Raw genomic sequence first — 11,486 nt, forward strand, 5'->3', positions numbered from 1 at the left:
CATTATATTTTGGATAATTTTATATCTAGTAAGAGAAGTTTCTATTGCGGTCACAAGTGATGCGGATGTCCGGGTGAAAATAAACAATGTATTGAGAGTTACAGAGATTGAAAAGTCGTCAACGTTATAATTTATAGCTTAGATCATGTTGTTGATTCAGACAATAAGAAATTTAATTATTTCCTTCCATGGATTTATATAAAAAATTCGCGTTTTCTTGAAATTTTTTTTTAGCAAATATTTCGTCACTTTGGTCTTATTAATTGCATGAAATTATAAACTTTTAAATTTGTGTTACACATTGATACTGTCGTTTAATTAGGAAACGTGAGATACATTTGGACATCGGGCCGTAAGTGCAACTTCAACGGCTGCGACCGAGCAGATCTTCAGCCCCAGAACGTTAACGGATGGTTCTGGTCCGGATCTGGCGCCAAGATCGGGCCGACAAGCCAGCGTAACTCCGGAGACTGGAGCAACACCGGAGGATACGGTCAACCACAACCAGACAACCGCGAAGCTGCACAGGTACTACATTTTTTTCACCTTTAAAGTTCTTATGTTTTTAATATTTGGATAGTTACATCATATATAATACCAAATAATTTATATGTAAACGAGGACTTTCATATGTTATTTTGCAAATAGATTGTTTAAATAAATTATAAATTTAGATAAAGAAGGAATTATAATTGTGACTTTGCCAAGCGGGGTAATCGGCTTTAACACACTTTCTCAGCGCACGTTTGGCGCTGACCTCGTGAAACTTTGATTTATATTCTTGTAGGATAGAGAGAGTGAAAGTACTTTGGCATCTTCGGATTTATTGCTCTCATATGTGACCTTTAATATATTTTTGTCAGTGTCTCGCTCTCTCAACTTTGCTGTAAATTAGATGTAGAAACTGTATATATTTGATCTTTCAACATTTCATAGAGAATTTTTAAAAAATTGAAATTCATGTATTTTTTTAAATATTTGATATATTTACGATATTAAAAGACTTTTTTTAAGGATATTGTGTAAAAGTAGAAAATATATTAGTTTTTATTAAATAGATTGGTCTATTTTATATAAAATTTATTTCATTCATGAATCAAAAATTAAAACATGGAAAATTAAATTTCCCATCAATTAAATAAAAACATCTCGTTCTGTGATTCGGAAATTAAAAATACTATACTTTGATTAAAAGATAGAAAATTGAACAATGTATGTATTCTTGAGTTCACTATTTCTTTTAATTAGATGTAATATATATCCAACTTTTTAAGAATAAAAATTCAATTTCGCCAATTCAATTTCGTGCCTTTTTTCCGAAGACAGCTTGACATTTATTATAATAATTTCGCTTATTTACAGGGTAACGACGAGTCTTGTCTGTCCATCTTGAACAACTTTTACAACGACGGTATCAAGTGGCACGACGTGGCGTGTCACCACGTCAAGCCTTTCGTGTGCGAGGATAGCGATGAGCTTCTTAACTTCGTCGCGTCTCGGAACCCAGGTATCCGTTTGTGAAAGGCGACTGCGGCGATCTCTGGCAAGCAAGCTATCGTCGTACATTGAAGAATTGCGAGGATAAACCAGGACAAAGGCGACGATATTTCAGACGTACCGTGTACTCTTTCTCTCTCTCTCTCTCTTTCTTTCGTCGTATTTTTATTTATAATTACACTAACCAATACTCTCTTTAATACAAATCGCGATTGTAGTAGTACCGCGAAATTTTCACCGTAAGCGAAACGATTGGTAGATCGAAGTAGGCCGTAAATGCATTTAGTATTATATATACATAATTCTTGTAATTTTTATATTCATTTCGTACGAGAATAAATGCATTTTTATTTGTATTTAAGATTCATTGCTTCTTCCCTGTACTCATATATTTCTTTTTTCTCTGCTTTTTATATTTTATAATAAAGATATTTTTTACAAGTTAGAATTTACTCAAAACATTGTTTTCAGTATGTATGCAATAAATTAACAAAAGAATACATGTAATTATAGTTTATTAGTATTAATTTACTGAATATAAAAATTATTCGTTTTATACAGTTTATATATATTATATAATGTAATTTTCAAGTCGTATATTTTATATAATTTGGTTTTTAAATGTTGTCTCATTTCGCACACCGTGCGCGCGAAAGAAATTAAATAAAATGGTCAATATATTCAAGAATGGAATTTATTGGATCAGTAACACAAGTACCTGTCAAAGAACATCATATTTGACCTCTACTTAGCGGTAGAGATAACAGAGAGAAGCGCGAACACTATCCCCACCGTGCCGCCGCCGTCATCTCTTAGACTTGCAAACCACACATTTGATTGGCTGCGTTCAGCAGAGAAAGCACTCATTGTCAGTTATCGTCTTATCAACACTCGTTGATTGGTTCTAGAAGTAAAAATCTGAGTAGTTCAATCAATTTCTTAAATTATATCTATATATTACGTTGCTGTTGCTGCGCGCAACTTGTCGCGAAACACTACCATGTCTCTTGATGTTTTTCAAAAGAGTGGCTTTATGGAGGTAAGTAGTAACAGAAACCTTTCTCCTAATTTTAATTTTATATTTTGAAATATATATTACCACATCGTTATCTCGTTTAACTATGTATTAAGATTCGGCGTTTTTCATTAATGAAATCTCTCATCATTCTGAGGTCTTCATTCCCATTTTGATTCACTCTATTCTGAAATATATCATAATTATTATTATAATTATTATCGATATTTGTTTTGGATGAAAGAGAAATAATTCTCTCAGAATTTCTATTTCTCTCTTAAGCCTTTCTTGATGAACACGTCACAATTTGTAGATGGGAAGATCTGATTGGTTCGAGAATTCGAAACTTCTTTTAATAGGAATATAATATCAAAATATAAACAAATTAAAAATAGCATTTACGAGCAGTCTTTAAGGTCGGATCTACAATAGGTGTAGTAAGTCTCAAGCCATAAGAAATTGATCAATCACAGTCAAATCTGAGGAGAATATCAATGAGGAGATAATCAATTGTTATTGGTAATTTTTTTACGGCTTGAGGCTTACTATACCTATTGTAGATTGTAGATCCGGGTTAACGTGCGTACCTTATTGTAATTAGTCAACAATTATTACTGTGAAAGCGAACGTTTTTCGGACCCTTTCTTTGGACCATCTTCAAGAATACAGTATTTTTCTCTTCTTTTACCTCTTTCGGAAAAAGGCATGACAGATTTCCTAACCTTCACAAGTGGCATCTTTGTTTAGGAGACGCTATCAGTGCTAACAGCATCGCTCTATCTTTATTACTTACCGAAAGTTGAACAAGGACAGAACGTAGTGCTAAAAGCATGCTTCTTGAACCTAGCCTTTAACGCTTAATAACTCTTTTTACACTATCAAGCAACAATTTTTACTTTTCAAATCTTTGCTTTTATGCAAAGACATCGATTAAATGCATTTATCAAAATTTAAATAGAACAGGTGAAACTAAACATTTACATCAAAGATTCTAGTCGCTTAAAAAATGCCTGTTATTGTCGAAAAATCTGCAACTGTGTATAATCAAAAGGTAAGATAAAGTGTGACAGACACGCAATCAACATAGAAAAAAATAGAACAAAAAAAGAAACAAATCATATATTAGTGAAATGATTTAAACATAAAAAGACACTTGTGAATTTTTCAAACAGGATCATGAAACGTCACAAAGTTCCTTACTTCAGAATCATCGAGTACAAAAAGTAGTTGAATCTCTCAATCATGAAGGTAATATTCATGGATATTTAACAATTTAGAGCAATATAATATATCAATGAATAAAATCATCCATCTGTATGTTAAAAGTCTATATTGTATTTAGTTTCAGATATTATTCCTACTACAGTCATAGGAATTAAAGTAACGAGTATACAAAATCCACACATTATAAGAGTTTATGAAATTAAACAGTATGCAGACAAACTTGATAGAATTCAAAGAAAATTGTTGAGTTTCATGAAAACTGAAGATTTTTTGAAAGAGAAACATAATGTAGAAAATCCTAAAGTTGGTGATGTAAGTTTTATATCTAATATTGTATTTAAATTATAATTAATATAGCAATTAATATCACACAAATTAATTGCATTATATATACTTAATATAAAAAATCTTTTCTATTATATTTATTTGCAGACAGTTCTTATACAAAGTAGTCAATGTACGAGTGAGGTGGAGTTACCATCATTTGTTTGCCGAGGTTTAATAACGCACATTAAAAAAGAAAACGAGATATTATATTATATTCTTTTGGTGGATCATGGTACTGGCATAGAATTAACTAGGGATCAATTTTGTGTGGTGCCATATAACTTTATTCCTGAAGAATATTTAACAAAAACTATCGGTGTGTATAATATTTTGCCAATTCGCATGAAAAAGGATGTTTCAAGTGATTTCAATAATTCAAACTCTGCAGCAATGTAAGTTTTGTCATTTTTAATACTATTTCTTTAATAAAACGTTATTCAAAAATAGCTATTATTTAAAGTGTTGTACCAGAATGGAGCGAAGAAGCAATTCAATATGCCAAAGATTTGTTGCATGGATCTAAAGTCATATACTTTAACCATTTAATCACGGATGAGAAGAATGGAAGAGAATATGGGGAATTTTATATTACCTTTGATAATGTTGATATCATACCGTTAAGTGAAGCTTTAACTATTAATTATTATGCAATTTACATGAAAGAAGGTATATACATAGAGATATTATTGTAACATAATATTCCTATATGAAAGATTTATCCATTAAAATATATTTAATAACATTCATGTAATGTACAATGTTTCATAGTGTAATTATTATCTAGATTTATTACAACTTTTTGAAAACTATACTCATTCTAAGGAGAATATAAAAGATCACATTATACATATAAAGTTTTCACATAATAGAAGAAATAGAAATAATGCAATACAAATTGTTAATCATGCACAAAAAAATTATCCCCTTAGAGAATTATATCTAAGGTAAAAATATTTTTTTCAAAATTTATAGTGATTTATATTTCTTATATTTCTTACCATATTTTTTCTTTTTATCAGTGAGAAAGTTTTGATACAGAGCACAATAAACTGTGGGATTTTAAGTGATGTTAGAGATCTTGGATATCCTAAAGGAATACATGAGGTAATATATAAGTATATAATAATGTACTTGAGTGAAATTTAATAGTTGGTATGTAATTGATTAAGAGGATGTACTAAGAGAGAGAATACATGTATAAAATATAATAATCTTTTAATATCTTTATTTTAGGGTTGGAATGAATATATCAAATCTTCGAGACCAAGAAAGCTTCAGTCATATATATGGCCAGCTATAAATAATGGTTTAAATGTTGTAGCTATTGGATCATCGCAATGTGGTAAAACTAGTGGATGTGTAATGGCTGTTTGTGGTCTAGTAGCTATGCGTCAAAATGTAACAATTTTCTTTATTTATAATAGAGAATAATTGAGAATATTAGAGTTTAGCATTCTGAATTGTCTTATCAAGTCGCAACATAAGTGAAATATTAATTTATATTATCAATAATATCCACATAATCTTTGAAATTGATACATCACAATATTTTAGGAAGTATCATATAGCGCAACTCGTCCACTAGCATTAATTCTGTGCTCCTCGTCTCTTGACGTAATCAGTGTTCACTCAATGTGCATGTCATTCCTGCGTTCTTTTGACAATATAAATGCTGTACCAGCATTTAATGGCATGACGTTTATATCAGTGGCGGTAAATTTATTTATATACGCTTTCAGAAAATATTTAGTAAACATTTCATCAAGAAATGATACGTGAAAAGTAATCACTTTTGCTTTTTTTCAGGCATCCATTTATAAAGGATGTCAAATCCTAGTAGCTACACCGCGATATCTAGCTCGATTCTTGAACGAAAATAAAAATTTACTGTCATTTGACAATCTCTGTTATTTAGTTTTGGACAATGCTGATACAATTTTAAATAACTATTACGATTCGGTAAGAGAGAGAAAAGGAGTTGAATTATATTAATTTTTTTTTTAAATTATATTATTAGCATTATTTGAAAAATCTAATAAGAAATTTTAATAGATAGGAGAACTGTTTAAGAAACATAACATCATCAAAAATCGTGAAGCACAACATAATAAATTATTACAAATAATAATTACGGGAACAACATGGACACGTGACATGAAGAAATTTATTTTGTATGCAATGTATAATCCGTTTATATGCATAGCATCATTCCTAGAAGCCATTATCTTTAAATCTGTGCATCCACAACTATATATTTTGAAATCTATATATAAAAACCAAAAAATATCAGGTAAGAAAACTATAAGATTGGTACTTATGTGTTTGGCTGTATTAATGTTGATTACCTATAGTGTAAAAAAAATATTATCTTTTTATTCTTTTTTAATAAACTATTAGATATGATAAAAGATGATTATATTACATTGAAAACAATGATAGTATGTATAAATGCCGAAGAAGCCGAAGAGTTAAATGCCTTTTTACTTTCGACAAAAAAAACTCTGCTAATTCACGAAAAGATGAAATCATCTGATATACGAGGTACAAGAGTGACATTTTGATTACATCCAGAATATTTTATTTTATCTTTATATTTAGATTTACTAATAATTAATTTAATTAGTATGTTTTTAAAAAACTGTTCTTAATTGAAAATTTGCATGTACTTTGCAGCTTTACAAGAAAATTGGAAAGCATGTGTACGTGGTTTATATCCAGTACTTATATGTACTGATGCAGTTCTATCTGACTTAAATTGTACTAATATTCAATGGCTGATACACCATTCTGTACAGTTAAAATTAAAAAATCTATTCAATTATAGATTCTCTGTACTTTTAGATAATTTGACACAGGTAATCGCTAAAATATACCTAAAATTAAAAATAAAAAGAATTTTTCTGTTCTTGGTTTATTAAGCACACATACTATGATACTATTTAATATTTATATTTAAATATATATATACTATCATACACACACACATATATATGTATCTATGTATCTATGTATATATTCTGCAATTAATATATTTTTATAAATTTAAGGATGCCACAAATTGTAAATTTAGTATACTTATCGATGAAAACAATAATCTACAATTTCCGAGTTTAATAAGAATGATGCAACGGATGAAAGTTGTGATATCTTCAGACTTGTTGGATAAAAGTGATGTAAGTTAACAAAATATTATTTGTTAAAATATCAATATTGAGTTTCTATAAAAATATAGTTTTTTATAAAATATCATTGTAGCAAATAGCAATTACGTTAGAGAAGGATAAAAAAGAGTATGCTATATGTGATAATGTGAAATCGTTTGGCTTCTGCCGTGAGAAAAACGTTTGCGTATTCAGGCATTATATGCTTCCTAAAATTGATGCACCAATGACAAACATACAGATGTAAGTAATTCTCTATTATTTAGTGTATCGATATATAATCAATGTATATTACAAGATCTCATTCTCACAGAAATGATAAGGTGATGTTGATGCTGATGTATGTTCACGATACGACACATTTCTCTGCAAGAATAATTGAACACATGCCACAATCGAATGAGTCAAAGCAAATAAAATTTTTTGACACAGAGTATATGAAAATTGCATTTAAAATACAAGAATATTATCAAAATGTCGAAAATAGGTATATATGACATTAAATAATTTTTATTTTTTAAAAATATTATATTGTGTCCATCCTACATTTTTTGAGCTATTTATGATATATTTTCTTAATATAAACAATTATTACAGAAAAGTATGTATCTCGACGAATGTAGGTGATATCTGTGGTCTAGAGGAATCTATCGACACATTTAAACGAGTACAAATTATGCGCATTAGAAATGATAAAAATATTTCTGAAGATAAAGTGAAGTTTGTGGATGTGAGATGCATTGATAGTGGTATTATACATGAACATGTTAATGTAAGATCACTATTTTATAAAGCCTATCGAATCACGCATTAAGTATTCAAATGAATAATATAAAAATTATAGTCTCTATGTATGTGTGTGATAGGTTCAGATATAATTTACGATAATTATTTTTAATGTTAAATATGGGACGTATAAATGTGGGAGTCTGTAAGCATATTCTTATTGCTTTTTTTTTGTTATAAACTTATTGTTTTTGACATTTTAGGTATGCAAATTAATGCATATTCCAGAGGAATTATCAAATCTTCCAACACATATTGTTGAAATATTTTTAGTTGGTATAGAACCACATGATAAAGAATATATGTGGAATTATTATACTAATCAAGCAGTTCATGAATGGTTCGAAAAAAATTTCGATGAAAGGTCTTATATTATTGGGAAAGTAAGTTTTTACACGATTATGAGTGAGAAATATACAATAGAAAAAAGAAAATACTCCAATCAATTATTCACAGGTTTGTCTTCATCTTGGAAATACAATATGGTTAGATGATCTCCAAATTGGAACAAAATTGCTTGGCTACTCTGACATAATAGGATCTTCTTTGAAAAAGGAACTTCTAGTTAAAAATTTTGCTATTTTGAATGAAAATCACATACCAGACCTGTTTAAACTTTGCAAGAACAGTGGTTTGATAGAAACCAATGGGCATGACATTAATGTAATGCCTAAATAAAGTATGGCTTTTTTGCTATCATTTGTATTTGTTATATTTGTATATTTACAAAACCACATAATAACATTTAAGAAAATTAAACCTCTTGATATACACTTGTAAGAAAAAAATTGATACATTTGATATATTTCTGCTTTTAATATTTTTGATATATTTCTGCTTTTAATATTTTAATATTTTTATTTTGTACTTTTGATACTTTTGTTAACTTTTTTGGGACTATTGTACTTAATGAACTATGTGAATAAAAGTGAATCATTAATTTCTCAACAGAAGATAGACAGCATTTATTTACCTATTAAAAATCAATGTCAGAACATAAAAAGTAGGATACAGATAATACAAAAACGCAAGTATGCTATATTATTAACACAATATCGAACTTTCGATACAAGGTTTGTATCAATAACATAGCACAGACGACCAGGTCTTTGCTATCTCATTCTTCCCGCTTGATTAAATTCGTCTCTGTCTAAAATCTCGGAATATATTTCTGCTTTTATGTCAACTTACATATTATAAAAAAATAATTGTTAATTAGAAGGATAAATTTATTATAATATTGATTTTTGTGCAAACTAATATTTTTCAAATTTTTCATATTTGTGTAATTTATGTTTTATATATTCATCCAAGTCTTTTTGAGAATATGTTATTACAGTGACCTTTGGTGGCAGGCCGACTTCTTTTAACATTTCAATCCGTTTTCGTAGAGTTTCCGTATTGAAATAAAAAACTCGTGCATGACGTAATATTTCATCACCCATTATGCCATTCCGTTGTAGTAAATCAACCAATTGATTTATTTTTTGTACGTTTACCCGTAGGATGGTCGGCCATTTTGCAATCGCTTCTTCAAGGAGTTTTTCATCGACGTTTAATTTATTGATTAAATATTCTTTAATATCTTGATGATCTTGCAATACTTCTCGTTGTAGATGACTTTTTTCTATATGTCTATATAAGAAATAATTTGAAAATATAGTCAATATGTTTTATAATTATTCTTTATATTACTAGGCTTTCTGTTATCATTCTTATGACTTTCATGTCATTATTACATACCGTTCAAAGGACTGCTCAGCTAATGCCAGCACAGCAAGTCTCGGAACAAGACGTTCTTTCTTCAAACGTTCAATTCGGTTCTGTACAGTTTCTACGTTGAAATAAAAAATTCGTATATGTCGTAATATCTCATCGCTAGTAATTCCATTTTGGTGTAATATGTTAATTAGCCGATTCAATTTCGATAAGTTCACCCGTAAAATACCCGGCGATTTCGTGATCGCAAGGTTGAGCGTTTCTTCATCGACCATTAATTTACTCATCAAAAATTCGCTAACACTCGAATGATTCCTCATTAAACCGCGTTCCACATTATTCCTTTGAATTGCTCTGTGTACATGAAGAAATCGATGATAATTTACATTGCTCTTTTCAGTTTACGTGCATGTCGAAAAAAATTTGTGCAAATATCTTTTTCTTTCATATTTAAAAAATATAAAATTTAAGTTAAGAAAACGACAGGAATGTAGAATGGCAAATATAATATCTTAAATCTAGTTTTGACAAAGTGACAGTAATAAAATATACAATAATTAATTTCAAGAATAAAATAGCTATAATATAAAAGGTAAGAATAGAAAGATTCTATTAAGGTAACCTACCTTGCTATAACTCTAAGGGGACATCTTATAGCCCATGTTTTTACCTCTAAATTTCCTGTATCTTTATACAATTCACATCTGTGACGTATATGATTTTCACTGTATCGAAGTACCCATAAATCTTTCAATATATGCTTGTTATTTACATCATATTCTGTAAAAATAGATTTTATTTAGTTTATTCAAATATTTATAGACGTTTTTCCTATTACAATTCAATTTTTTTATATGACTTCCTTACCATGTAATATATTCAACTTTTTGTCTATGTAAGAAATTGGAATTTTCAATAAAAAAGTATACCGTACTGTTAATTCGCATAATTTTTCTATGCTACACTGGAAAGAAATATTATCTTAAAACATGTATATAAAATCATATATAACATAATATAGTATATTATTGAATCATAATGAATATTTGTATCATAAATAACTAAACTTTATTTTTGATTTTCCATATTTCAAATATAAATCTTCTTATAAGAAAAAATTATTTTTTATAATATGTTCCACTTTTGCAATTTACTAACAATGCATTTGCACACTAATATACCCAGTGATTCAATATTCATTACATTAAATTTGTACCTCTAATCTATGAGCAAGATGTTCAATCTTGTTGTAAGTATAAGAACCCATATCATTTTGCGTATAAAATACAAAATTTGCTAATTCCTCTTGAGTCAAACGTAACCATGGTATAAGTTGATCATTGTTCATATTAAGTACTTTAATACAATCGAGCTTATCTTTGAGTTTATTGTTTTCATGTGCCAATAACCAGGCATTCTTCACAATAATACTTTTCTGCACACCAGCGTCTATGAGATTGTAATAATTGTTCAAAACATTTGCTCTGGTTCTCTTTTTAAGTTGAGGATTGTCTGCGATAATTTTGTTAGTCTCAGCTGTTGTTGTGTCCAATATTTCTTTAAGAGTTTGCACCATAATTCGTATGATAGGCTTGTAATTTATTACATACGCATTGTAATTTGATATTTCGCAAGTATGATCCCCCAATAAATCCACATCTTTGCACAGTAATTTGTTTTGTGAAATAAATCTAACTGGCAAATGTGATGGCACAGCAAGCTTCAAAAGTTGCAGGTGAGGCTGACGTTTCAGCAGG

The 11,486-nt window shown here is 29.0% G+C and overlaps 2 protein-coding genes across 11 annotated transcripts in view; one reads left to right on the forward strand and one right to left on the reverse strand.

Moving 5' to 3' along the window:
- Nucleotides 1-2,357: 2,357 nt before the first annotated feature.
- On the forward strand, nt 2,358-8,963 carry LOC115235780 (putative ATP-dependent RNA helicase TDRD12). Of its 8 annotated transcripts, none has more exons than XM_029807752.1 (20): nt 2,801-2,949; nt 3,073-3,563; nt 3,685-3,760; nt 3,855-4,048; nt 4,169-4,455; nt 4,524-4,729; nt 4,848-5,007; nt 5,083-5,167; nt 5,297-5,461; nt 5,618-5,776; nt 5,870-6,022; nt 6,116-6,353; nt 6,461-6,604; nt 6,737-6,918; nt 7,111-7,236; nt 7,319-7,467; nt 7,538-7,711; nt 7,822-7,996; nt 8,214-8,393; nt 8,467-8,963. In XM_029807752.1, the coding sequence occupies exons 2-20, from the start codon at nt 3,519-3,521 to the stop codon at nt 8,686-8,688; spliced, it is 3,120 nt and encodes a 1,039-aa protein (XP_029663612.1). In that variant the 5' UTR covers nt 2,801-2,949; nt 3,073-3,518; the 3' UTR covers nt 8,689-8,963. The 8 variants fall into 8 exon arrangements, with proteins under 8 accessions (XP_029663616.1, XP_029663612.1, XP_029663613.1 ...); XM_029807753.1 differs by lacking the exon at nt 2,801-2,949 and having other exon boundaries at nt 2,957-3,180; nt 3,260-3,563; XM_029807754.1 differs by lacking the exon at nt 2,801-2,949 and having other exon boundaries at nt 2,961-3,091; nt 3,216-3,563.
- Nucleotides 8,951-11,486, reverse strand: part of LOC115235781 (transcription termination factor, mitochondrial) — a 3,011-nt gene continuing 475 nt past the window's right edge. The window contains exons 2-7 of one of the 3 annotated variants that reach the window (XM_029807762.1): nt 11,340-11,486; nt 10,946-11,241; nt 10,597-10,693; nt 10,356-10,509; nt 9,754-10,083; nt 9,168-9,645 (exon numbers count right to left, since the gene is read on the reverse strand). In XM_029807762.1, the coding sequence (XP_029663622.1) occupies nt 9,267-9,645; nt 9,754-10,083; nt 10,356-10,509; nt 10,597-10,693; nt 10,946-11,241; nt 11,340-11,388 (1,305 nt within the window). In that variant the 5' untranslated portion in view covers nt 11,389-11,486 and the 3' untranslated portion in view covers nt 9,168-9,266. Of the gene's footprint in view, nt 9,646-9,753; nt 10,084-10,355; nt 10,510-10,596; nt 10,694-10,945 lie in introns of all 3 variants that reach the window. The other 2 variants (XM_029807761.1, XM_029807760.1) reach the window with 2 other exon arrangements.

This window comes from Formica exsecta, unplaced genomic scaffold (assembly GCF_003651465.1).
Source record: "Formica exsecta isolate Colony F162 unplaced genomic scaffold, ASM365146v1 scaffold235, whole genome shotgun sequence".
NCBI lineage: Eukaryota > Metazoa > Arthropoda > Insecta > Hymenoptera > Formicidae > Formica > Formica exsecta.

Coding starts and splice junctions, on each gene's coding strand:
- LOC115235780 (XM_029807752.1), top strand. CDS start 3,519: ATGCCTGTTATTGTCGAAAAATCTGCAACTGTGTATAATCAAAAG. Junction 3,761..3,854: donor TGAATCTCTCAATCATGAAG/GTAATATTCATG, acceptor TATTGTATTTAG/TTTCAGATATTATTCCTACT. Junction 4,730..4,847: donor TGCAATTTACATGAAAGAAG/GTATATACATAG, acceptor ATTATTATCTAG/ATTTATTACAACTTTTTGAA.